Here is a 27,947-nt window from a genome sequence, read left to right as displayed (position 1 = left end):
GTATCAAACAGACTTCCACTCCCTGGGTTGGTACCAGGGTCCAAATCACCTAACTTTAGTGCTCGTGGATACATGTACGAGGCTACCAATCAAAATATGTTAATATCAATGCATAAAAAGATTGGATTAGTACATAAGTAGTTGCTTCTCAAACGAAAACCATTACATCCATGGCATTGCCAGCAGGAATGCATTCACACTTCACAGTCGCAATCATAATTGTACTTTGATTAACAAAATACCATGTGGACAACAGCAAAATTCCACAATGGCCAGCAATGCTCAAAAGGACTACTATTCGGACACCAACGCCTCCAGCTTCTTGCGGAATTTTGGGATTGCCTCAGCTTTAACTGCCATCACCAAGCCCATCTCTTTGTAATTCTTCGTCTGCATTAACAGCCGGAAAGTTCTGTTTAGGAAAAATGTCATTTTTTACAGGCAGGTAGCTATATACTATCGTTTCAAAGCATCCAGCTACTGATACTAATGGCAGATTACAAATAGTTCATCAGAAGGGCCTATAATCAATGAGTTCAAGAAAAGGTGGTAAGGAACAGAATTTCCAACTTCACATTCTTGACTTATAGTAGCATACAGGTAAGAGAACCACTCGACAATCACACATTTCAAGAGATCATAATGCATCAAATAGCATTTTCTCCAGTTTCTAGGGACATCATATGAGTGCTGTCATGCAAAACCAAACACTGACTTATAGTACTACAGAGACAAGAGAACCAGTCGACATTTACACATTTTAAGAGAGAATAAAGCATTAAATGATAAAATGCAACTGACCTCCTGTTGAGGTGACTGTTCAGAACGTATTGGGAAAGTGAACGACCATGAGCTAAGCTGAGGAAGAAAAGATTTCGTTAGCATCAATAACAGAAACAACCAATTTCTGAATAGCATGCTTTGATACCTCATTAAAAATTTCATCCTCCAACTTTGGATAGATAATAGGTTCATCGTCATCTTTGCTGTTCTTTGCTTTGTGTTTTGCAGGGATTTTCCTCTGCACACAACAAAAGATAAGAGTGAGTAATGACCTAACAATCAACAGAAAATTGAACACCCGTTCAGATATAAGATGATACAAATACTTGATTTGGTTGATAAACATGACATCTTAACTTAAAATGGTTCTCCTCTACTGAGCATAAAAACATAGCCTTCTTGAACATTCAGGCCAATGGGTACAGGATAGAAGCGATAAAGGGAAAGCATAATATATTTCTCACCTCAAGCATTCTGACGATTAGCAGGTAATGTTTGAATCGGAAGGAGTCCCGGAGTTCTTGTGTTGGCTTCAGCCATGCAGACACAGTAACAAATTCATTATTCAAGTAAAAGTAGACAGGAAATAAGGTGGTCTTTCGGAGAACAGGAAATCACCTCATCTTCTGTTGCCCAGGAAACCTCATCAAAGAGTGCATCATACAGCTTAGGCACAAGCTCATAAGGGAAATTCACAAAGCGGCGACACACCATCAGGCCCACACTAGATGCTTTCTCTTCCAGCAGAGACTTAAGCTGCTTCTTGGTATCCTTGTCAGAGCAAACAGCTAGCAGATACTCCTTAAGATCCTTGATGCAGCGGTGCTCCTAAAATCAGGAGCAGCAAGGTGTTCTCAATCAGAAGATAGCAATGAGCAGAAAATATCAAATGTGAACATCTTGTTTAGTATATTTTAAGAGAGCATACGGCGTAGCGTCCCAAATTTAGCACGCTAATAAGACCAAACAGGTCATCATCGTCATTGGCACCAGCACCGGTCTTGTCACCGGCGGTCCCTTCCCCTTCCTCCTCCTCCTCCTCATCATCATCGGCCAACTTGACAATCGTGCCAACGGTTGTCTGTGCAAGGATGAGGTCGATGAAGCCAGTGAGGTCCCAGGGCTTGGAGTCGAGGTATGTCTTGAGGAGCAGCCTGGCGCCGTGGAAGTCGCTCGGCTTGGGATCGAAGAAGGCGAAGTCCGCTTGCACCGTCTGGAGCTGCAGGTGTCAGGCCGCATCAGAGGAGCAAAGCAAACGCCGCACAACAATTCCTGAGGGGGAAATCAAATCAAAATTCCCGGTGCGAGGCCAAGTGCCAGGTAGGTGGTGACCTCTCCCTCCGAAGACTCCTCCCCGTCTTGGGCGTCGCTTTCGCTATTGCTAAAGCTCTCTTCCTCGCTTTCGCTGCTGCGGTCTTGGTCGTTGGAGGGTTCGGCCCGCTTGGACGGCGGGCGCGGCATGCTGTCTGGGGAGCAAGGGAGGCATTGAGGGGCGTAATTCGAGCGGCCTAGGGGTTACGGGTTTGGGGACGAGCAGAGAAGCGTACCTTGACCAGAAGTTCCGGCGGCGGAAGTGGTAGCGTCGTCGGGGAGACGAAGAGGTTTTGAAAGGCCTGAGGAGGCGGCTGCGGCGCGCGTGGAGAAGATGAGGGTGCGAGCGAAAGAGGAGAAGGCGAGGAAGGGAGCCGGGCGCTTTCGTCCGGCGGGCATTCTAATCCTCTGAGCTCTCCGGGGACCAAGCGGAGCGGCGGCGGCGGCGGCGGCGCTATTGAGTCCGGGGGAATCGATGGTCGGTGTGGTTGCTTCGAATGGGGCATGGAGTGGGTTAGGCCTGTATGCTGTGGAGCCGGGCCTGAATGGGCTATGACACGTGGATTCGTCAGCAGCCGTCAGCAGCAGCACAAGTGGGCCGCAATCCATTTGTGCCGTGCCTTGAATCGGAAACCGCCGCATCCCACGCGAAAAAGGTGATACGTGGCGTTCAGCTCTTGCTTTGGCCATTTTACAGAAAAGTCCTCCTATTTTATAATAATCGCAACTAAATTTAGCATGTCCCTACCCACGTTCACATATTTTTCGAGTAGGCTCTCAAACTAAAGTTTATTTCAACACGAAGAAGAAAAAACTCGAGAATCTTGTCGTTTTTATGAAAAACACCCCGCAGGCCATTTTTGCAATAACCCCCTCTCCCTCCACCCGGTTCCCCCTATCCCCTCCCCTCTCATGCTCCCTGCCGCCACCGCCCCTTCTCCTTCTCCGTCCGCCTCCGTCGCCGCCCCCACCCCCGCCCGCTGGCGCTCCTCCTGCTCTCCTCCGCCACCGCCAGCTCCCGCGGCAGATCCACGCTGCCCTCTCCCCAACCCCACCTCTCTCTCTACACCGGCGGCACCCCTCCTCACCCCTCCGGCCTCCGTGAGGCACGGGCCGTCGTGGAGTCGCCAGACCTGCGTGCAGCGCGATCGACAGCGGCAGCGCGGAGGAGACAGAGGCACGACCGGCCGCGCCGCGCCCACTAGGAGCTGGCCGCGCCGCGCCCGCCTCCTGGCCTACGCCGCGGCACTGCTGCACGGCCACACCGCCGCAGGCTCCGCGGCGAGACCACCGATCTCTCGGCACGAATCCCATCCGTCCAACCCCTGCGCTTCCTCCCCGCCTCCGACGCCTCCGCCTCCGCCTCGACCGGCCAAGTTTCAGATCGATCTCCTCCATCTGTGCATGCGCCGGTCCCGGCCTCTGCTCCTGTGGCGGCGCGTCTCCCCTTCGGCCGGTGCCTAGTGTCCGTGGACTGACACTGGTACACGGGCGAGATGCTGGTGCGCTTCGCGGTCGTGTTGGGCGGGTGCAAGTTCGAGGCCGCCGTGGCATGCGCCGAGGGGTCCGGCCGCGTCACTGTCTCGATGTCGAGGACGCCGACGGCGCTGCGGTCAACGCTGAGGGATCCGGCACGCTGCGGCGATGAAGGCATCCAGGAGGGGAGGGGAGCGGGACCAGGAGGAGGCCAAGAGGCGGTACCTTGAGTTCGTGAGGCGAAAGAAGGGGGAGGAAGGAGAGCAAGGCGCGACGCGAGGCGCTCGTGGACCTGTGCTGCTCCACCGCCAGCGCCGCCGTCGTGCTCTCCTACCTCTCGCCGTGGTCGCGCTTCGGTGATCGGCACCTGCCTGCCGGCCGCCCGGAGGGACGGCGGCTGCTGGATGCAAAGCTGCAATGTAAGGGATTTTCTTTGTTTCTGCATGCTCTGATCTATAGTTTCTTGATATCAGCAAGGTGAGAACATCTTCACCTAATTCCCTTGATCTATTAGTGGATTCTTGACGGTGTGCTTGGTGTGCTTGTCATGGCTCGATTACACGCTCTTTTGCCTGTTTATAAGTGTTACATGTAGACATGGATTATTTTTGTCCTATTTTCTCTATGTTTCTTCGCAGCATTTGATCTGACTGAGCCCCCAGGTACATGTAGGTAACTATGCTTGTGCGTAGCTGCGGTGATTTTGTTTAGACTTAAGACTATTGCCCAATTGCCATAATGTTCTGGATGGGAATATGATTACTTGTTCAGTGTGCAGTTTCATTTCATATTTTTCAACAATTCATTTCAATCCCTATCCTTTTGGTTTGCAGGAGTTGGTCAAGAAATGGGGATCCTGAGTTGAATATGATATCAAATCTTGTGGACCCGAATAAAATTTGTAGCGACGCCAGATTGGAGCGGGTGAGGTAATCTCAGTTTCGTGAATTTCTTAATGAACATAGCATCTCACTACTTTTTTATAGCCACAACATTCGGTACATGAGATTATAACCAATGATACGTTGTGTAGTTGTTCAGAGCTTAGAGACAGATCTAGAAATCCCAATGATTTAGAGTTGAGTAGAAGTGAAAAAAATGAGAACAAGTGAACAACAATAGGTCTGTGTGTGTTCTCTGAGGATAATACTATTCAGTTTCAAATAATCTGTGTAGGTGTATAGATTGATAAATTAGCATGCCGGGGCTTTGTCCAGTGTGTAGAATATTCCTGGTACACTATACTTCTTTATTCTCTTTTCAATCACCTGATGTAAGAATGAATAATATATTTATATTATAACTGTGGCGGAACCGCCCGACATAAACCGGCTTAAGTGCGCTAACCATCATTACAAAGACAATTAGGTTTAACTCGCACAGCAGACGGAACACATCGGAGGTCCGTCGGGTAAAATTCCCGATTAAACCACTTAAACCTGAATCGAACAAAGCAGCATAACTCACGCGAAGGCGAGTCCAGAGATTACAACACCTCACAATATATTACACCACAGAGTTTAACTTAATAGTAGAATTATAAACCAAGTTCCAAATTTAACAAAGTATTTTTCAAAGCCAACATATAAGAAGTTCACCAGAGTCTTTTATTTTAGCATAAAGTAAACACGAGAACTAACGACGATATGGATGTCTCGAGAAAGCCCGATACAAGACATCACTCGTTCTTGTCATCATTGGCCGGGGACGCATCCCACTCCACGGACCAACCAGGCGGGAGAGTGCAAGGCCAGGTCAAACTGGCAATCATGTCCTCAAACGTATCTCCTGAAACAAAATGAGCCACAAGCAAGGCTGAGTATTCTAATACTCAGCAAGGCTTACCCGACTGAGGGTATACCTAACCCTTTATCTAGACATGCAAGACTTTTGGCTTGAGGGGTTTATTTTGCCGAAAAGCAGTAAAGAGTAGATCCTTAATTGCAGGTTATAGTTTTCAGGTTCTAGTTCAATTAACCATTCTAGGTGAGCGTCTATCCAAAAGCATACATGGTGAAAATAATTATCTTTTACCATCCAACCAACCAAATTCATCATCATCATCATCTTCCACTTCTTACTCTATGTGGCAGAAGAGTTAAGCAGTCCCATTATCCGTGAGAGGCGGACGATTCGAATCGAATTTGTTAACCTTGCAAGGCAGACCTAAACACACGTCACGTGATTACTCCCAGAGTCACACGTGCAACATTTCCCCTTTCTTTCTGGTTTGTGGATCAGGGTCACCGTCCTCGACTACAGAGTACGACGACTCTGCACCCGCATGTGCGCGCATGAGAAACGACGTTCAAAGAAGGTAAAAGTAAAGTCCACTTGCCGGTCCAATCAGGTACTTATGCTTACCGATTACCATATTTCTCGGCATGTGGTTAGTACGTTCAAACGCTTAACCACCACTACCACACACTGCGGCTTTATCAAATTTCACTAAACAGACGGGGCATCACAAGTACCACAGCCCCGCCCGTAGGCCTTATAGTTGCAGCAGGTAGTAAACATCCAACACCTATAATTCTCGCGAGTGACAGGAAATCACTCGACTTCTACCGAACCATTAGCATAGCCAACTAGCGACCTACACATACTAGTGTTCAAGCATAGGTACCTAGGATCATGCATCTAAGGTTCCAATCAACTCCTGTAACTTAATGCACAAGTAGATAGGAACACTAATAAGTTACATAAATTTAAAATAGTAGGACATGCTCCGGGGCTTGCCTTCCTGGGCGTAGCTGGATCTGGGCTCTTCTGAAATCGGGGATCTGGGCTCTTCCGAAATCGGGTTCGGGTCTTGCGCAGCTTCAGTTAGATTAACTCGAGCTTCACGCTGCTCACTCTCGGACTCGGGCACCAGCTCTAATGTTTTGTCAGCGAGAGTAGTAGTATCTATATGAGATGCAATGCACATGGGTGAGTTGTTGTGATGATAACAACTTATAACTTGCTTTACTATAAAATTGTAATTCAAACAAAACCCGAAGTTAAAGAGTGAAATACTTTCATTCATAATTTACTGGGCAATCATTTATAGAGTAAAATCTAATATGTTTTAATTCATAAAATACTCTAGGGTTGAGTTTCAATACTTCAAAAGTTAGAAATAGCTCCAGCAACTACAACATTTACACAAATTAAACTACAATACTTTTGTATCTCAAATTTTTACAGAGGGGTCCACATACAATCCTAAACACTCTTTAAATTTATCAGAATTTTTCTAGACATAAAACAGGAGTAATAAAATTGACAAATTAAACTCACATACAACAAGACTAATTAGTATAGAGAGTTAAAAAGTGTTTTTGGCACTCAAAGTTTACATGCTAGCTTATCTTCTGAAGACTAAGCCACAATAAAATTCTCAGATTTTTCCAGATGAAACAACTATTTATAACAAAATAGCACTATTTTTAAGGATTAATTCACAGAGCTAGCTACACAAATCTAAAAATAATGAAACTTGGACAGTAGTGCTCATTTAGTATTTCAAGTACACAAAAAAAGTTTCATACAATTATCTATAAGATAACATCTAGAAATAAAAATATAATTTATTCTACTAGATCTAGCCAAGACTAGGGTTTCATCTAGTTACAAGTGTTAACTGGTGCTCAAATTTTTACACAAAACTAAGCATGGCATGGATTAGCTACCAACCAAAAATCACCCATAGATTCTAAGTAGAACTCCTAGAATAAATATAGTCTATGAAATATAATCTTTTTCCTAGATTAAAATATATACAGAAAATAAACATGTGCATGTAATGAAAGTTGTAGATCTTTCTGTATGGATTCCAGAACATTTGGATTTGCATTTTTCTGATTTTTCTACAAATTTCTAGGAATTTTCAAAGTTTGCTGTTTGAAAACAAAAGAGAAAAGAAAGAACTTTTTGCGTAGAGGCCCCTGTACTTCTATTTTCTTTTCAACTTGGGTCCCTGGCCGGTTTGGGAAGCAGAGGAGGCGGCGGGCGGCGCAATCCGGCGCCTGCGGTCGCCGGCGGCGAGGGGGAGCAGGGGGAGGAGCAAGAGGACGTCGAGAGGGACCTGTAGATGGTCTTGGACGGGGTTGGGGAGGCTGGCTTGGGGTTCCCCGCGGAGCAGGGGCTCCGGCGGCGGCGGTAGGCGACGGCGGCGGTGGTGCGGTGGCTCTGGACGGTGGCAAGCGGGTCGGGGAGCACCGGTGGAGGCCAAGGAAGCTAGCTACGGGGTCGTTTGGGCGTGAGGAAGGGTGGAGTAGGGACTCCGCGGCGGCCATGGCGGCGGCGGCGGCCATGGCGGCGGCGGCGGCCATAGGGCAACAGGGGCAACAGAGCTCGGCGCCCGCGCTCAGGAAGGAAGGAGAGAAGGGTGAGGACGGCTCAGAGCTCGCGGGAATGGTCTAGGCGGTCAAGGACGCGAGAAGGGGCGAGGCGCAGTCGGCCGGGTCGTCACGGCGTCGCCGTGGCAGTTCGGCGGCCATCCTCGACGTGCGTGCAGGGGATGACGACGCGTGGAGAGGCTGAGAAGCTACGGGAGAGGCTAGGGACGGGGCGCGGCGAGGGCACGGCGCGTGGCCGGTGGCCTTGACTCGAATGGCGACCACGGCTCGACCAGCGCCGAACAGGGGAGCGAGAGAGAGAACAGAGAGAGTAGAGAGAAAGAGAGAGAGAGAAAGAGAGAGAGAAAGGAAATTGACCGAGTCAAAATCCATTTTTTCTCAAAATTTTCTTTTGAAACGTGAAAAACTTTGAATATGAAAGTTGTAGAGAATTTTGAATTCTACACTTTTCGTTTCAGGAACCAAATCGTTTGAGACTCAAATCAAAAGTTAATTTGAAATCCCGACGAAAGTACGTTATTAGTCGATTCGAGTTTGAATTCAAATTTTCTTCAACTTTTGTATGGAAACTCGAAAATATTTGAACATGAAAGTTGTTTCACATTGAAAATGCTACAAATTTGGTTTTGGGCAAAATTTTGTTTAAGCTATGGATCAAAAATTATTTTCAAATCACGTTTGGTAAAATTTGAATTTATTCAACATTTCATGTGACGTTATTCAATTGGAATTTAATTCTTCATGCCAAAATTCTAACATCACCTATAAAAGATATTGATGCATTTTATTTTGCATTTCATGGTGAGTATGAAAAATTACACTACTACCCTACCAGATGTATCCCACCCAAAGTACAAGTACATACACACATACACACATTTATTTATGGCGATGTTTCTTGGTTAAGAGTACATGATTTGGTGCTAATGACCCTGGTTTAACTAATTAAACACTTGGGGTGTTACAGCCTACCCCCCTTAAAAAGAATCTCGACCCGAGATTCGAGTAAATAGGCTAAGTGTGGAAGGTATGTGTACCTTGGAGGGAAGCTAGAAAACCACGATAATGTTCATTTAGATAAGTTTAGTCTCCCAAGTGGCTTCTTCTTCAGTGTGATGACTCCACTGGATTTTGTACATTTTAACTACTTTTCTTCTTGTTACCCTTTCTTTCCGATCCAGAACTTTGATAGGATATTCCACATAGGAAAGGTCCGGTTCTACCCGTATATCCTCTTGTTCGACAATCTCCGTGGGAACTCGGACACATTTCTTAAGCTGGGAAACATGGAAGATGTCGTGTATGGTGGATAGTTGCGGAGGAAGTCTCACTCTATAGGCCACGGGTCCACAAGTTTCGATGATTTCATAGGGACCAACGTACCTGGGAGCTAGTTTTCCTTTCACTCCAAATCTTTGTACACCCCTGGTTGGGGAAACCCGAAGATATACATGATCTCCAACTTCGAATTGCAAGGGATCTCTTCTTTTGTCGAAATAGCTCTTTTGCCTAGATTGTGCCGCCTTAAGATTTGCTTGGATTACCCTCACTTTTTCCTCTGCCTCGTTTACAAGATCAGGTCCAAATACCACTCGTTCTCCGACTTGCGACCAGCTCAAAGGAGTACGGCATCTTCGACCATACAAGGCCTCAAATGGTGCCATTTTCAGACTCTCTTGATAGCTATTGTTGTACGAAAATTCTGCTAGAGATAAGCACTTATCCCAACTCTTGTCAAAGTGAATGACACAAGCCCTCAACATGTCTTCTAAAATTTGGTTTATTCTCTCTGTTTGTCCATCGGTTTGAGGATGATAAGCTGAGCTTCGAATCAGTTTGGTACCAAGAGAAGCTTGCAATTATTCCCAAAAGCGTGTTGTGAATTGAGTACCACGATCAGAAATGATCGTTTTAGGTACGCCATGTAGGCAAACAATGCGATCGAGATAAATCTCGGCATATTTCTTGGCATTATAGGTGGTGTGCACTGGAATGAAATGAGCCGTCTTTGTAAGTCTATCCACGATAACCCAAATGGAGTCGTGCTTTTGGGATGTAGTTGGCAATCCCACAATGAAATCCATACTTATGTCTTCCCATTTCCATGATGGGATAGACAAAGGTTGAAGAGGGCCTGCTACCTTCAAGTGGCTGGCTTTTACTCGCCGACAGGTATCATATTCGGAAACATACTTAGCAATTTCTCTTTTCATCCTAGTCCACCAGAAGTTTTGTTTAAGATCTTGATACATTTTGTTAGTGCCTGGATGGATGGAGAACTTGGAAAGGTGTGCCTCATCGAGGATTTGCTTTCGGAGCTCATGATTCTTTGGAACGACTATACGAATTTCAAACCATAGAATTCCATTGTGGTCCTGGCGGAAACATTTATATCTTTCTTCCCCTTGGGAGAGCTTCTACTTGATGATTTTAATACCTTCATCATGTAGTTGCGCCATGATAATTTGATCGTGGAGGGTTGGTTCAATGGAAATGTGGTTTAAAGTGCCTTGGGGAACCATTTCCAAATTGAGTCTTCTCATTTCAGAACACAGTGTCTGGTCATAAGATTCCACAGTTAGGCAATTACAATGAATTTTGCGGCTTAGTGCATCCGCGACTACATTGGCCTTGCCCGGATGGTAGTGCACCTTGTAAGACTTAATCTGCAGCTGTCCCTTTTCTGATTTTGGTCAAGGAAGTCTGCAGTTTGCTAGCAGCCTTTGTTGACTTGCAGCCTTTGTTGACTTATGGCTCTAGGCCACTAATGTTCAGATAGTGATAGAAGTTATTAGCCATAACTGGTAGCACCTTAGAGTAGGTAGCAATGGTGTATAAATATGAATGCAATGCAATGAGAAAAGGCAGTTCATTCTTGCCACATTCTAGTGTTCAGCTCTCAGCCAGCGCAGAGAGCAGACAGCAGAGTATATGTGTGTGCAGAAGTGCTCAGCTCTTCTTCTACCTTGGAGCTAAGGAGAGGGAGAGGAAGGTGACCAGGTTGCTTACCTGGCCCTTGATTGCAGGGACCAACACACCTCGAGATCGTAGTCTTTGATTAATTCCAACCATCTTCTTTGTCTCATATTTAGATCGGCTTGGGTGAAGATATATTTGAGACTCTTATGGTCTGTGTAGATATTGCAATGAGTGCCCATAAGATAGTGTCTCCAAATCTTTAGAGCATGAATGACGGCTGCTAACTCGAGGTCATGAGTAGGATAGTTCTGCTCATGGGGCCGAAGAGATCGTGAAGCATAGGCAATGACTCTATTGTCTTGCATGAGCATACAACCAAGACCCGTACCCGACGCGTCACAATACACGTCAAAGGGCTTGGCATTATCAGGTTGAGCTAAGACAGGGGCCTTAGTCAGCAACTCCCTTAAAGTGTGGAAAGCTTTCTCACATCTTTCATCCCAGACAAATTTCATTCCTTTCTTCAACAGTTCAGTCATAGGCTTGGCAATTTTTGAGAAGTCCGGAATGAATCGACGATAATATCCAGCTAGACCAAGAAAACTGCAAATTTGATGAACGGAAGTAGGATGTTTCCAGTCCATCGCTTCTTGCACCTTACTAGGATCAATGGCTATGCCTTCACTGGATATTGTATGACCCAAAAATTTCACCCTGTCTAACCAAAATTCACATTTGGAAAACTTAGCATATAACTGATGATCTCTAAGATGTTGAAGAATGATGCGCAAGTGTTTGGCATGGTCCTCCTCATTCTTGGAATAAACAAGGATGTCGTCAATGAAAACCACAACAAACTTGTCAAGCTCCGACATGAGCACCGAATTCATGAGATACATGAAATATGCAGGTGCGTTTGTGAGGCCAAAGAACATAACTAAATATTCATATAGTCCATATCTTGTAGAGAAGGCGGTTTTAGAAATATCACAGGGTCGGATTTTGATCTGATGATATCCAGAGCGAAGATCCAACTTGGAAAACACCCTAGCTCCAGCCAACTGATCAAATAAAATATCAATGCGGGGAAGAGGATATTTATTTTTGATTGTCACCGCATTGAGAGACCGGTAGTCCACACACAACCTCAAACTATCGTCCTTTTTCTTCACAAATAGGGCCGGGCAACCCCAAGGTGATGCACTAGGGCGAATAAAACCTTTGTCAAGAAGTTCTTGAAGTTGAATTTTCAATTCAGTCAATTCCTTAGGTGGCATTCTATAGGACCTCTTTGAGAAAGGTGTAGTGCCTGGCTGCAACTCAATAATAAACTCGATGTCCCTATCCGGTGGCATTCCTGGCAAGTCATCCGGAAAAACATCGGCAAACTCGCATACCACTGGGATTTCTTCTAATCTGGATTCGCTCATGGCATATGCGCAAGAATTGGTGCACTCTTGGGAGGGTAAATAAAGAGTAGTGGCTCCTTGGATCGGGGAATTTATTTCAACGGCCCTGGAGGGAATGTCCAAAGCCACTCCATGCCGAGTCATCCAATCCATTCCCAATATTATATCTAGGCCTTCTAGTGCCAACAAGATCAGATCGGTTTTGATGACTTTACTACCCAGTTTGATTGGAACGTTTCTTATGATTTGATTTGAAGCAATCTTCCCACCCGGTGTGGATATCATATAGGACCCTTTTGTGTGACAGAAATCCAAACCCACTTTTGCACCAAATTTTGCATTAATAAAACTATGGGATGCACCGGAATCAAATAGTGTAACTGCAGGCTTGTTGTGGATAGAAAATGTACCCATCATTACTGGCGCTCCCTCAGGTAGTTCTGCAAGAGTGGTGAAGTTGGCCCGCCCTTGCCTGACCTGAATAGTCTGCCTTTTTCCCTTGTTCTGGTTGTTCTGAGTAGAACCTTGACCCTAGTCTTGTTTATTAGGCTGCGGACACTCTCGGGCGAAATGAGCTGAACTCCCACAGTTGAAGCAACGATTTTTATCGCTTGGACGGGTTGGTGTTGGGGCAATTGGCCTGGGACCAGTTAGCTGAGGAACAGGGGGTCGCATTACACCCTGCTGCTGTGGTGGTCTGAAAACCCAATGCCCTGGCTGAGGGGCCTTCTGAGGAATTGTAGGAGAAACATTCTGCACGAAACGATACCTCGGTGACGGAGCACTCGAGGGTCCAGGTGGAGCCTTTCGCTTCTTCTCAGCACGATGAGCCACAATGCAATCCTCTTGTGTAATTGCCAGATTAACCAGCTCATTATATGTGTCGACCTTAATAGGATTCAGACGTTCCTTAAGCTTGGTATTGAGTCCTCTGCGAAAGCGGTCACGCTTCTTAACATCTGTGTCGGCATGATAGCCCGCGTACTGACAGAGACCATTGAAAGCTTGGGCATATTGAATAACCGTACGAGTCCCTTGAGTAAGAGCCAGGAACTCATTCAGTTTCCTTTCCATAAGACCCTCTGGAATATGGTGGTCCCTAAATGCATTCTTGAATTCGTTCCAAGTAACAACATGATCGGCCGGAAGCATGCCATGGTAATTGTCCCACCAAAGACGCGTTGAACCGCGAAGCTGTTGCGCGGCAATACGAGCCTTATTTTCCTCCGAGCATGGTACCGGAAGTAGTGCAAACTTGGACTCGATTGTGCGAATCCAAGCATCCGCATCCAGTGGTTCTTCTGTCCTGTTGAACAGAGGGGGCTGGGTTGCAAGGAAATCTTGATAACCAGCAGCTTGAGGTTGATGGGCGTGGTGTCCACCTCGCTGCTGCCCTTGGACAAGTTGGCGAAGCAACTCAGTCTGGGCGGCTAGGACTTCCGCAATGCCTGGTGGTGGGGGTGGCGGCTGCTGCGATCCACTACCACTCGCGTTCACGAAACCCTCCGGATTGGCACGCGTCGATCCCACCATCTGGAACATGCAACAACTCTTTTGTGAGAAAGTGGTACACAATGCCCCAAATTGCAGAAGTGTAATTGCCGAAAAAAATAGAACTTGCATGATGAATGATTTAACATTCCACAACTGTTGCATTCAGCTCTAAGGTACTTCTGAAAATAAGATCTTTTGTTAAGCTCATCAACTTCATCTATCTAGGCATGGCAGACAAGACAAAGTCTAGATAGACCTTAACCGTGAAAATAACACGTACTCAGGTGCCAAACTCAATATTCCCCACTACCCACATGTACATTCATTGATTTCCAGTTTAAGATCATGATGCATGCACGACCTAATCGTCCTCACAAAACAAACAACTGCCAAATAACTTTGGACTTACGGGATTAGCGCCGGTAGCATAGCACAAAATTACGTCTCTCCCTATATATGTTTAGCCGAATTCTAACCGTTCTTAACTTAACGTAATCGCGGTTAGTGTACCTGCAGAAGATGCATATATATATATATATATGAATATTCACGACTGGACCCTTCGTGCCAGCACTCACGAACGGCCCCCATGTGTCCTACGCCACATGGGTAACGCATATGCAGTTGTCCACATATTCACCCATACATGGCCATTCACTATAGAAACGGCAGCCATACAATTTTCCGCCGTATGGCCAACGTTAACATACGCCACTGAGATAGCGTATTCACGAGTTCCTCTACTCCCAATATAATCGACTGATAGTCGATATATTGGCAGCAGCTCAAGTAGGCCACTGCTTGAGCACAGCGTTCGGTTCGCATCACCGACGGGAAGGTCAGACTCCCTCAGTTGACTGAGTATAATTTACTCCCAATATAGTCAACCGATAGTTGGTATATTGGCAGCACCTCAAGTAAGCCACTGCTTGAGGGCAACGTTCGGCTCGCTTCACCGACGGGAAGGTCAGACTCCCTCAGCTGACTGAGGATCCTTACCTTCTTACCTTAGCGTAGGTGCGTCGTTATAAAATTTAAGGGTTGATTGAGCACAAAAATAAGATCTGACGGAAAGTAAAGTGCTGGAAGTCAGGTATATAATGACATAAGTTAGATAGCCACCTAGTAACTTCCCATAATTCCCCTAGGGCTTTACAAACTAGGCACCATCCTTAACGAACCAACGTATTTTGCAAACGCAATTGTTATGGTCAAAATTTTAGTAAAATCCTTCAAAAACTCGTCACATTCTCCGGTGCACGCTTTGTTCGGCTCTGATACCAGCTGTGGCGGAACCGTCCGACATAAACTGGCTTAAGTGCGCTAACCATCATTACAAAGGCAATTAGGTTTAACTCGCACAGCAGACGGAACACATCGGAGGCCCGTCGGGTAAAATTCCCGATTAAACCACTTAAACCTGAATCGAACACCTCACAATATATTACACCACAGAGTTTAACTTAATAGTAGAATTACAAACCAAGTTCCAAATTTAACAAAGTACTTTTCAAAACCAACATATAAGAAGTTCACCAGAGTCCTTTATTTTAGCAGAAAGTAAACACGAGAACTAACGACGATATGGATGTCTCGAGAAAGCCCGATACAAGACATCACTCGTTCTTGTCATCATTGGCCGGGGACACATCCCACTCCACGGACCAACCAGGTGGGAGAGTGCAAGGCCAGGTCAAACTGGCAATCATGTCCTCAAAGGTATCTCCTGAAACAAAATGAGCCACAAGCAAGGCTGAGTATTCTAATACTCAGCAAGGCTTACCCGACTGAGGGTATACCTAGCCCTTTATCTAGACATGCAAGGCTTTTGGCTTGAGGGGTTTGTTTTGCCGAAAAGCAGTAAAGAGTAGATTCTTAATTGCAGGTTATAGTTTTCAGGTTCTAGTTCAATTAACCATTCTAGGTGAGCGTCTATCCAAAAGCATACATGATGAAAACAATTATCTTTTACCATCCAACCAACCAAATTCATCATTATCATCATCTTCCACTTCTTACTCTATGTGGCAGAAGAGTAAAGCAGTCCCATTATCTGTGAGAGGCGGACGATTCGAATCGAATTTGTTAACCTTGCAAGGCAGACCTAAACACACGTCACGTGGTTACTCCCAGAGTCACACGTGCAACATTTCCCCTTTCTTTCCGGGTTGTGGATCAGGGTCACCGTCCTCGACTACAGAGTACGACGACTCTGCACCCGCATGTGCGCGCATGAGAAATGACATTCAAAGAAGGTGAAAGTAAAGTCCACTTGCCGGTCCAATCAGGTACTTATGCTTACCGATTACCATATTTCTCGGCACGTGGTTAGTACGTTCAAACGCTTAACCACCACTACCACACACTGCGGCCTTATCAAATTTCACTAAACAGACAGGGCATCACAAGTACCACAGCCCCGCCCGTAGGCCTTATAGTTGCAGCAGGTAGTAAACATCCAACTCCTATAATTCTCGCGAGTGACAGGAAATCACTCGACTTCTACCGAACCATTAGCATAGCCAACTAGCGACCTACACATACTATTGTTCAAGCATAGGTACCTAGGATCATGCATCTAAGGTTCCAATCAACTCCTGTAACTTAATGCACAAGTAGATAGGAACACTAATAAGTTGCATAAATTTAAAATAGTAGGACATGCTCCGGGTCTTGCCTTCCTGGGCGTAGCTGGATCTGGGCTCTTCCGAAATCGGGTTCGGGTCTTGCGCAGCTTCAGTTAGATTAACTCGAGCTTCACGCTGCTCACTCTCGGACTCAGGCACCAGCTCGTATGTTCCGTCAGCGAGAGTAGTAGTATCTATATGAGATGCAATGCACATGGGTGAGTTGTTGTGATGATAACAACTTATAACTTGCTTTACTATAAAATTGTAATTCAAACAAAACCCGAAGTTAAAGAGTGAAACACTTTCATTCATAATTTACTGGGCAATCATTTATAGAGTAAAATCTAATATGTTTTAGTTCATAAAATACTCTAATCGTTTCAATACTTCAAAAGTTAGAAATAGCTCCAGCAACTACAACATTTACACAAATTAAACTACAACACTTTTGTATCTCAAATTTTTACAGAGAGGTCCACATACGATCCTAAACACTCTTTAAATTTATCAGAATTTTTCTAGACATAAAACATGAGTAATAAAATTGACAAATTAAACTCACATACAACAAGACTAATTAGTATAGAGAGTTAAAAAGTGTTTTTGGCTCTCAAAGTTTACATGCTAGCTTATCTTCTGAAGACTAAGCCACAATAAAATTATCAGATTTTTCCAGATGCAACAACTATTTATAACAAAATAGCACTATTTTTAAGGATTAATTCACAGAGCTAGCTACATAAATCTAAAAATAATGAAACTTGGACAGTAGTTCTCATTTAGTATTTCAAGTACACAGAAAAAGTGTCATACAATTATATATACGAGAACATCTAGAAATAAAAATATAAGTTATTCTACTAGATCTAGCCAAGACTAGGGTTTCATCTAGTTACAAGTGTTAACTGGTGCTCAAATTTTTACACAAAACTAAGCATGGCATGGATTATATACCAACCAAAAATCACCCATAGATGCTAAGTAGAACTCCTAGAATAAATATAGTCTATGAAATCTAATCTTTTTCATAGATTAAAATATATACAGAAAATAAACATGTGCATGTAATGAAAGTTGTAGATCTTGCTGCAAGTATTCCAGAACATTTGGATTTGAATTTTTCTGATTTTTCTACGAATTTATAGGAATTTTCAAAGTTTGCTGTTTTGAAAACAAAAGAGAAAAGAAAGAACTTTTTGCGCATAGGCCCCTGGACTTCTATTTTCTTTTCAACTTGGGTCCCTGGCCGGTTTGGGAAGCAGAGGAGGCGGCGGGCGGCGCAATCCGGCGCCTGCGATCACCGGCGGCGAGGGGGAGCAGGGGGAGGAGCAAGAGGACGTCGAGAGGGACCTGTAGATGGTCTTGGACGGGGTTGGGGAGGCCGGCTTGGGGGTTCCCCGCGGAGCAGGGGCTCCGGCGGCGGCGGTAGGCGACGGCGGCGGCGGTGCGGTGGCTCTGGACGGTGGCAAGCGGGTCGGGGAGCACCGGTGGAGGCCAAGGAAGCTAGCTACGGGGTCATTTGGGCGTGAGGAAGGGTGGAGTAGGGACTCCGCGGCGGCCTAGGAGGGGGCGGCGGCCAAGGGGGCGGCGGCCATGGTGGCGGCGGCGGCTGTTCCCGGGCAACAGGGGCAACGGAGCTCGGCGCTCGCGCTCAGGAAGGAAGGAGAGAAGGGTGAGGACAGCTCAGAGCTCGCGGGAATGGTCTAGGCGGTCAAGGACGCGAGAAGGGGCGAGGCGCAGTCGGCCGGGTCGTCACGGCGTCGCCGTGGCGGTTCGGCGGCCATCCTCGACGTGCGTGCAGGGGATGACGACGCGTGGAGAGACCGAGAAGCTACGGGAGAGGCTAGGGACGGGGCGCGGCGAGGGCACGGCGCGTGGCCGGTGGCCTTGACTCGAACGGCGACCACGGCTCGACCAGCGCCGAACAGGGGAGCGAGAGAGAGAACAGAGAGAGTAGAGAGAAAGAGAGAGAGAGAAAGAGAGAGAGAAAGGAAATTGTCCGAGTCAAAATCCAATTTTTCTCAAAATTTTCTTTTGAAACGTGAAAAACTTTGAATATGAAAGTTGTAGAGAATTTTGAATTCTACACTTTTCGTTTCAGGAACCAAATCGTTTGAGACTCAAATCAAAAGTTAATTTGAAATCCCGACGAAAGTACGTTATTAGTCGATTCGAGTTTGAATTCAAATTTTCTTCAACTTTTGTATGGAAACTCGAAAATATTTGAACATGAAAGTTGTTTCACATTGAAAATGCTACAAATTTGGTTTTGGGAAAAATTTCGTTTAAGCTATGGATCAAAAATTATTTACAAATCACGTTTGGTAAAATTTGAATTTATTCAACATTTCATGTGACCTTATTCAATTGGAATTTAATTCTTCATGCCAAAATTCTAACATCACCTATAAAAGATATTGATGCATTTTATTTTGCATTTCATGGTGAGTATAAAAAATTACACTACTACCCTACCAGATGTATCCCACCCAAAGTACAAGTACATACACACATACACACATTTATTTATGGCGACGTTTCTTGGTTAAGAGTACATGATTTGGTGCTAACGACCCTGGTTTAACTAATTAAACACCTGGGGTGTTACAATAACATTCAAGGCTTCAAGCTAATTGGGTTCAGTAGGTTTCAAGAATGAATTATTAGTATTGGCTATTCCCATAAATGATTCGTAGTGTTGGGTCATCCCCATGTGGTGAAGATTTTTTACTTTTAGAAACTTTTTTGGAGTGGAGATGGCTTGATTTGAGATCATTGCAAACTGAGAGGACAGACTCAGGCCCAAAATTAGATCCTAGCTTAGGCATTGTTGAGCTTCTTGTCCAAAATAGATGATAACTCTGAGCCTAAGATATACCCAATTGGTATTTAAACATTAATTATTACAGCTCAGGATGAAAATGAAAATGGCTGTTCCATATTCAGTATATGGATCTTTCAGGCAAAAGAAAAATAACTTATCCACAATTTGCAAGTGGGATGTTTCTCTAATCTTTAAATATCACTAGGATGATGGAACTAGACGTGTCTATGTGGTTGGTGCTCGTGCTGCAGCTGGTTTGATTTTAACTGTTGCCAGTGAGTTTTTCACGGAATCAGGGCAGACACTTGTACGTGGAACTCTAGATTATTTACTAGGATTGAAGGTTTGTCTAATCACATCTTCAACAATGACAATAATTAGATAAACATCTGGTTAGATAGTAATCCTATAGATGCTCGGAATAAAACGGACTGAAAGGGTTCTTCCAACTAGAACCTCTTTGACGATTGTTGGTGAGGTAGTATTTGCATCACTAATTGGTCTATGTTTTGTTGCATTACTTCTTGTTGACATGTCTAATGTATTATGTTTTGTCTTTTCCTTTTGTTTATTATTATTTTATAGCAACAGGCCATTAAAGATGATGTTGGAACTGTTCGAATTCAGCAACTAGATAAAGGATCATTTTATGGATCACCAACTTATCTTGAATCTTGGAAAATGATCCAGGTAGGAAAAATCTTTAGAACAGTATTTGTCTTAGTTATGGTCTCGTGATGCTAATAGCATGTTCTGATAGGTTATACCAGCTTGCTTCCATTTCATTTGCAACATTTGGTGTCTTCCTTCTAGCAAAGCGTGCAGCATTTTCTAGAAAGAAAGCGCCGGCATGAACTGTAGAAAAGGTGTCTAGCTCCTAACAGCAGTTCCTTTTTGGACATTCAAATGAACAGATAGTTAGAAAAAAATAGTGGCATTCTTCAAATATTCAGAAACTTTTATTAGGGTTGTCTTTCTTTTCTAGTCATGGCTTGGGACTCGCATCGTCTTACATTGTTACTTTTTATTTTCTTAGAACTGCATGGGTGATGCTGAGTGGTCTTGTAATTTATGCCTTTCTATTGAAATAAACCCCACATGTGCAGCTTGTAGCTAATGCAAACATAAAACTTTTGTTGAGGTTACATGAAATTGGAAAGGACAATACCAATACAATAATTCCTCTGATCATAAATATGAGGTCCATTTAGGTTTGTCTTAAGTCAACCGGTCTAACTTTGACCATCATTATATAATTTGTATAGATTGGTAGCATAAGATTGGCATTATTATATTCATTATGAAATATACTTTCATGATATATGACATTGTTATATTCATTAGGAAATATATTGTTATAATATATAACTCTTTTTATTTGAGATATTCCATAGATATTGCAAGTAAAATTATAAAGGTTTGACTTAGGATATATTTAGATGGACATCGCTTCTCTGTTGTACTTGACTACTTGCTAATAAAGGGTTGCACCTTCATGGCGACAAGTATTGACAATGTTGATTTGAATTTTTTCTTTCTCCAGAACAAGGCCCAGCTTGTTGTCATTGCTCATGATGTGGATCCGATTGAGCTTCTGTGCAGGATGATGGAGTTCCCTTACTGCATTGTTAAAAGGAAAGGCTCTCCTTGGATCGGTACGTTTTCTACACTGTGATTTGAGGTTGGTGACTTGATCAATGGTTGTCTGAAATGAACGCTGAAACTTTACAAATAATGGCATGCAGATTGTTCACAAGAAGACCGCATCTGTGCTGTGCTTTACCACTGTCAAGAATGAGGACAAGCTCGAGTTTAGCAAGATCTTGGAGGCAATTAAGATAGGAAAGAATGGCATATTGTGATCTGATTGGTATCATGTGGTTATGATCCCTCTTAAAATGACTCGAATTGTACTCCAGGCAAACCATCTTGACTATTTATTTACACACTATAATACTGGATAGACACCTTTGATGGATAGTGTACCCACGCTGCTCAAATGTTAGCATATTAACCATGTATTTATTACCATATGATGTGATTTTGTATTGAAATTATCCTATACTCCATTTTTTATTCACATATTGTATTGAATTTGTCCCAAGTCAAACTTGATTAACTTTGATCAAGTCTGTAGAGAGATATAACAATAATTATACTATCCAACATATGCACTATTAATATATATTTTATGGTCAAAATAAATTTGGGGTTATAAATATTATTATTATTTTTTGTAAGCTTGACTTAGGACAAACTTAATACGATAGTAAATAAAAGCAGAGAGAATATCGTGCATGCCATTCATCACATTTCATTATTTTCGATTTACTTATGCTTATTTGTTCATTTTATTACCATCTATTTATTTATATTTAATTGTTTAAACAGTAGGGCTCGCGACTAATGTTCTAGTAATAAAATACTACTCACAAAGAGAATCGGCGAAAGGGACGGTCGACGATGGATGGCCATGGCCATCCCCCACCAGGAGCCAGGGGCCCACGAGCTCCGAGCCCATCGTCCATATATTCCCGACAGCACAGGCTTCCCCCCCCCCCCCCCCCCCCCCCCCCCCTCAGCAGCGATCAATCGGCGATGGGCACGGCCAGCGAGCAGCCGAAACGTACGCTGGTGTTCACGTACGTACGGCACGCTGATACCACCCGCTGCTGCAGGAGCTGTGGCGGCGCAGCGGGGGGAAGGGGTACCCGGAGTACTCGCACGCCGTGGCGGACGGCTACGTGCGGCGCAAGGGCATGCCGCAGGGGCATAGCTGCTGCTGTGGTTGGATTGGATTGGATTCCCCCCCATTGTTGTTCAACACAACAACACTCTTGTGTGCCGTGATCTTGTGTGTGGAATTAGAGTACAGTACTACTCCTACACATCATGGATGTAATGTAGGGATGGATATGCTGCATATCATCTCTCTCTCTCTCTCCCTCTCCCTCTCCCTCTCCCTTGTGCTGATGAGATAAGCTAGCTCATCATGTGATCTTGGCTGCTGTTTGTCGCTTGCCTGCAACAAAGATCGGAGCCGAGTATCAATTGTCCAGCCGTCCACCCTAGCTACCTACCATCTCGATCCTATCACTCCTCAGCTCCTTGGACATCTTTCCTCGCCGAGGCGACGCCCGCCCGCCAGAGATGACATGGACATTGCTGCCAATAATACAACACATATATACAAGAAACTAAACTAGGACGACTCAAGGGTCTAGGCCTAGATGCTTCCGTCACTCGCCTCAAACTAACACCAAAGGGGGGGAATGACTTTGTCACCTCACTACAGTTGACAATGTAGCAAAGTAGGGAGATGAGGAGAATTTTGCCTTTGTGCAAGATTCTTTGTCCAAGAGCTTAAGCTAGATGGATGGAATCTGTTGCTGTCGGCCTTTCCATTGCCCAATGGCCGACCTATCCAGACGCCAAATGTCGCCTCCCAATGCCGACGATCGACATATAACAATTCGCAACCAAGTAAACACCACAAAATGTTTACCAAGTAATACTGATTCTGGCGTCGCAACGCCTCGAGTTTCTTTCAGTCATACGACATGCTTCCTGCAACTTGCCTTGCCGAATTTCAGACGCTGACGACAAAACAAGCAATTCCAAGTCCTTTTTCATACTCTTTCACGGGGCCAACGTGTCTGATGCAGTTTGTAAACAACTTCTAAATCAACCTTGGTTAGGAAGGCATCATCACAGTCAAAACATCCGGCTCAGTTTCATTGACCACAGCCATGGATTTTTCTTCCAAGATACAAGAAACCTTAATTAATGTATAAAAGAGTATATGCTTCACTGCTGTGAACAAATAAATGAAAATATCTGTGTCAGACATGGTCAAATACAAACGCAGAACATGAATCCTCTACAGAGCTGTGCAAGAATTGCTTTGAATTGTCTGATGCACCACAATCAAAACATGAGGCAGCAGTATTCTGGTGCAGATAGGAAATGCTCCAAGTCTCGGCCAAATAACCCGCTCAAAGCATTCTGTCCAGGTCGCTGATGAAATTGGAGGCCAAAGATGTCAGCTTCTTTCCAGTCTCTCCAGCTATGTCCTTGAGTGAAGACAGATCCTGGGATGCCTAAAAAACCATGGCAGCAGATGAGAAAACCGCTATGTGCAACTTTCACATAACACCCCCCCCCCCCCAAAATAAAAATAATAATAATAATAATAATACAGGTTTTCTTACTGCATTTACATTCTTCAATGTTGGGTTAAAACAACAGGCTAAGATGCTAGAAGCTAATTATCCAATATCCAAGGGACAACAAGTATTACAAAAGCTACCTGGAAAGATATTCTGTTGATGAGATCTGCAGCACTTAAGTCCAGATTAGAATCGTCCACATCACGACCATGACCAAAAAGATCGGCGCTTGAGATGGATGAAGAACCCTGAATCAAAACAACAGATTAACTCTAAGCAGGAAAGCAACTTCAAGAGAATAAGAATGTTCAAGCAAACTCTAATGCACCAACGTGCCCCTACACTACCTTTTGCAAAGTCTGAACAGTGAACATGGATTCTTGAAAGTAGTAAATTCAGTTTGAACTCAGACTAAAATCAACACAAGGTGATAAGTAAACGCACCGCAAATTTTTGAAGGGATAGTTGAGCCTCTTTCTCTTCTCTGTTCTGAGTACCAAAAAATTGAGATGATGAAATCGCCTTTGCATTAGAGAATTTCTTCCTTGCTTCGTCAGTTTCTTGAATCTGCAAAGAAATGCATCTAAGTTAAACCACAAAACAGAGTAACTGAAAATCTGGCCGATGATATTTATTTCAGCACATAAGAGCATCGTGCAATATTTGCCTTACTTGAGTTAAAAAGAGAATGTCAAATTACAAAGGCGCTAATTTTCACAAAACAGAATGCCCATTGCATGTTGAAGAAGCCAGCCCAAAGAAAACTGCGCAGGTAACTACTGGGCAAGGTAGCTAACCAAACCAGCTTGAGTTAACAACTAGACATGACACAAGCAACTTAAAATATTGCTTGGGTCCTAGCCTAAATTATAAGCATCTACAGTGTATGCAACCTTGCAACATGAATAAGTAGACAGGCCAATGGACATAGAATGTCCAAGTGCCAGGGAGCAAATAGCAAACCTGACAAGCAAGCTGAGCTATTAAATACAACAGCGCATGTGAAAAAAATAATTCGGTAAAGACAAACACAAATGATAGAAATTAGAAAAACATGGTTGCAAATGCTTGCATAGAGGTTATGTTTCCTGATTGTCAGCAGAACAGAACAAAATTTCACGCAACTCCGAAAACATGTGTGGCAATTGGTTTTACCTGAGTTTTTGAGGCACTGCTTGATCTCTTTTGGAACCCAGTGCCCATCCCATACTCTTGAAAGAAGTCTAATGATTTTGGTGGTGCTACATGGCCAGTCACATGAGATCCCCCTGTTCTTGAGTCAGCTGATGGTTCATTCTCCACGTATTCAAAACGCGAGTGCAAGGATGGACCGCTTTTAGTAGTTGAAGTAGTCGTCAAGGCAGGCACAGCAGGTTTTGGCTCTTCAGGTTTCTGCTCATACAGGCTTTCATTTGGCTGCAGGACAAAACGAAAAACGGCAACGGTTAAGTCCTTCAAATTTTCAAATTCAAAACCTGGGTCCACAAAATAGCTCCTTTGATCCACAGCATTACCTTTGTAGTAAGCTTTCGAACACCAAGCCCTCCAGTCTTGGCTCCAACCTTCTTCGCACCAATGGGTTTCTTTACGGAGGTGGCAAAGGTGGGATGGGTAGGTGCTTTTGGTGAACGGGGAGGTGCTTTTGGCGACTTTAGCTCCTGCTTCCCATTCAAATTCTCTGCCGTTGCATCTGAGAGCTTGAATTCAGGGAAGTCATCGGCTGGCTTCGGTGGCTCTGACGCGACAGGCAATGATGGTAAGGCATTATCATTAGTGGCACTCTTAGCGACCTCCTTTGAAAGTATCTGCCTGTACAACTCAGCAGCCCTTGATGTGTACTTTGCCTCGACTTTGCCACCATCATTCCATCCATGCTGTTTGAAGAAAGCATGTGCCCTGTTGTTGCCTCCGAAAGCCATCATCTTGAGCTGATCCGGAGTCCATGAGTCAAGGTTCGTTGACCTAAAATAGGCACAGATACAGTTTGCGTAAGAGATGTTAAAAATGAGAGAACATCATTGGCAAGGACAAAATGCTGTTTGATATATTTTAATAGCTTTTAGAAGTAAGGTAATTTTCTGGTGAGAAGAGTATGGAAAACAGGACAGTAGTGTGCATTCAGAAGAGTAATCCTTTGGGCATTTGCAATGATCATAGTGTGGCCCATGGAGGTCATGATGTAATCTGTCTGGCACATAGGTACAAAAATAGCAACGTGTGTATATGTGGCACATTTAGCTTTTGTTTGCCTTTCCTAGATTACAGGAGCTGGGTTCCGAGATCCAAAGCGTGTCGGCACTGGTCCTGGCTAATTCAGGCGTCGGGGTCAACTGCCCAAGGACCGTGATCTCTCCAAATGCAAGTGGCGAGAGCTGTGCGCGAGGCTCAGATCCAGCGACAAGTAGATGAACCCAACCCCCGATGGTCATTAGGTAGTTGAAACGCGAGCTTCCTCCCCTTAATCGTAGCGTGGCATTCTAGATAGAGATGGAGGAGAGTGGAGCAGGAAGCCCGAGATCTGGATGGGGAGCAGGGAGATCTAGTACCTGACGAAGGTGATGTGTACTCCGAGGCTGCGGTGGACGGCGGAGCAGTCGAGGCAGAGGAAGATGCCGTAGGTGACGGAGGCCCAGGTGGGGTTCTTGGCGTTGCAGTCGAAGCACATCTGCGGTGCGGGGGGGTGGCGTGAGTGAGAGATAGAAAGAGATCTGATGGGGGAAGGAAGATGATCCTAGATCTGGAAGAGGAGAAGCAGCAGAGCAGTTAGGTAGGTACCTTGTTCTCTGGCTTGGCCTTGAGACGGCGGAAGACGGCGTTCTTGTCGGTGAAGGCATCGAACGCCATGGGTGTCTGATCTCCTCCCTGCCGGCGCGGGGAGTGGATCAATCCGAGTGAATCGCCGGAGCTGCCGAGTAGTAGTTGGTTCTAGAGTAGTAGTATATAACAGCTAGCAGAGGCAGAGCAGCAACAAGGGACGCACGAGGTAGCCTTTGCCTGCCTGGTGGTGCTCGAGCTGGATCGGATCTCCTCTCCGTCTCCGTTTTGAGTCTGGTGGTGGTGGGTGGTTGGCCTCTTTTCTTTTGTTTGGCCGAGACGAGACGAGACGAGGAGAGCGAGACGACCGCGCCGCGACGGTGGTGGACTCCGACTCCACCGGGTTTCTTTCCCCAGCCGCGGCCGACGCTACGGTATCTGCAGCGGGGCCGAGAGGAAGCTTCCTCCCGCTAAAATTGGTTTGCACCCAGTCCGGCTTGGAGGTGATTTGTCTAGGCTTGTCTCGGCTTATTTTTTCGTCACAGAATACTATTTATTCTATCAGCCCTATATTATTTATGTGGTCAGCCAAACAGGCTCTTGGTTTGCCCTAGAACATTCGGCGAGCTTTGCGCGCCCTACCATAATTCTACATTAGGTATGTGAAGTATTTATTAAAAAATAATAATATATTATAAAAGTATAGTAATACAGTTTTTAAAGTTTTGTCTAGCCATATCTTACATGTTATATACCATGATCATAGGAATAATATGTCATGATCATAATTTTTATAATTTGTACTTGCTCTATGTTGGTAAAAAAAAGTTGTTTTGAGTTTGTCTTAAATCAAACATTTTAAACTTTGACTGCAAATAATTCTTTTAGGTTGACTTTAAAAATATGAAAGTGACGTAAGTACATTCATCTTGAAATACAGTTTCATAAAATATTATACTGACTATATTTTATAAATTTTTATAGTAAAAAGATAGTGGTCAAAGTTATTTTTGGAGACCGTATTGATATTCGAAACGGCTTCCTTTACCAACATGAGGGAGTAGCTACCAAACAAATTAGCTAGCAGTTCAGAATACTAATGCAAATGAGGATAATAGGAAATCAATTTGTTTACTTTTAGAAACTTTTTTGGAGTGGAGATGGCTTGATTTGAGATCATTGCAAACTGAGAGGACAGACTCAGGCCCAAAATTAGATCCTAGCTTAGGCATTGTTGAGCTTCTTTTTTCCTCACAGAATACTATTTATTCTATCAGCCCTATACTATTTATGTGGTCAGCCAAACAGGCTCTTGGTTTGCACTAGAACATTCGGCGAGCTTTGCGCGCCCTACCATAATTCTACATTAAGTATGTGAAGTATTTATTAAAAAATAATAATATATTATAAAAGTATAATAATACAGTTTTTAAAGTTTTGTCTAGCCATATCTTACATGTTATATACCATGATCATAGGAATAATATGTCATGATCATAATTTTTATAATTTGTACTTGCTCTATGTTGGTAAAAAAAAGTTGTTTTGAGTTTGTCTTAAATCAAACATTTTAAACTTTGACTGCAAATAATTCTTTTAGGTTGACTTTAAAAATATGAAAGTGACGTAAGTACATTCATCTTGAAATACAGTTTCATAAAATATTATACTGACTATATTTTATAAATTTTTATAGTAAAAAGATAGTGGTCAAAGTTATTTTTGGAGACCGTATCGATATTCGAAACGGCTTCCTTTACCAACATGAGGGAGTAGCTACCAAACAAATTAGCTAGCAGTTCAGAATACTAATGCAAATGAGGATAATAGGAAAT

General features: G+C 44.1%; 2 protein-coding genes and 1 long non-coding RNA gene across 6 annotated transcripts; 1 reads left to right on the top strand and 2 right to left on the bottom strand.

Moving 5' to 3' along the window:
- Positions 1–75: 75 nt before the first annotated feature.
- On the bottom strand, positions 76–2,615 carry LOC120687413 (protein BCCIP homolog). 3 transcript variants are annotated; one of them, XM_039969408.1, is made up of 8 exons: positions 2,331–2,593; positions 2,116–2,249; positions 1,712–2,002; positions 1,402–1,611; positions 1,248–1,313; positions 929–1,021; positions 802–858; positions 76–390 (listed from the first exon to the last, which is right to left on the bottom strand). In XM_039969408.1, exons 1-8 carry the CDS (start codon positions 2,491–2,493, stop codon positions 295–297), a joined length of 1,110 nt encoding a protein of 369 aa, XP_039825342.1. In that variant the 5' UTR covers positions 2,494–2,593; the 3' UTR covers positions 76–294. The 3 variants fall into 3 exon arrangements, with proteins under 3 accessions (XP_039825342.1, XP_039825344.1, XP_039825343.1); XM_039969410.1 differs by having other exon boundaries at positions 2,116–2,245; positions 2,331–2,468; XM_039969409.1 differs by lacking the exon at positions 2,116–2,249 and having other exon boundaries at positions 2,331–2,615.
- A 420-nt stretch (positions 2,616–3,035) lies between these two features.
- LOC120687458 lies at positions 3,036–21,271 on the top strand. Of its 2 annotated transcripts, XR_005680744.1 has the most exons (6): positions 3,036–3,989; positions 4,404–4,499; positions 19,775–19,879; positions 19,950–20,055; positions 20,733–20,844; positions 20,935–21,271. It is a non-coding gene; the product is annotated as an uncharacterized LOC120687458 (long non-coding RNA). The 2 variants fall into 2 exon arrangements; XR_005680743.1 differs by lacking the exon at positions 19,950–20,055 and having other exon boundaries at positions 3,041–3,989.
- A 1,650-nt stretch (positions 21,272–22,921) lies between these two features.
- On the bottom strand, positions 22,922–26,538 carry LOC120687406 (probable ADP-ribosylation factor GTPase-activating protein AGD9). Its single transcript, XM_039969398.1, has 8 exons — positions 26,339–26,538; positions 26,134–26,263; positions 25,905–26,023; positions 24,873–25,320; positions 24,514–24,774; positions 23,803–23,925; positions 23,499–23,606; positions 22,922–23,289 (listed from the first exon to the last, which is right to left on the bottom strand). The coding sequence occupies exons 2-8, from the start codon at positions 26,200–26,202 to the stop codon at positions 23,185–23,187; spliced, it is 1,233 nt and encodes a 410-aa protein (XP_039825332.1). The 5' UTR covers positions 26,203–26,263; positions 26,339–26,538; the 3' UTR covers positions 22,922–23,184.
- Positions 26,539–27,947: the final 1,409 nt, after the last annotated feature.

This window comes from Panicum virgatum, chromosome 9N (genome assembly GCF_016808335.1).
Source record: "Panicum virgatum strain AP13 chromosome 9N, P.virgatum_v5, whole genome shotgun sequence".
NCBI classification, from domain to species: Eukaryota; Viridiplantae; Streptophyta; class Magnoliopsida; order Poales; family Poaceae; genus Panicum; species Panicum virgatum.
Note: the sequence above shows the minus strand (reverse complement) of the source record. Positions and strands in the feature narration are given on the sequence as shown.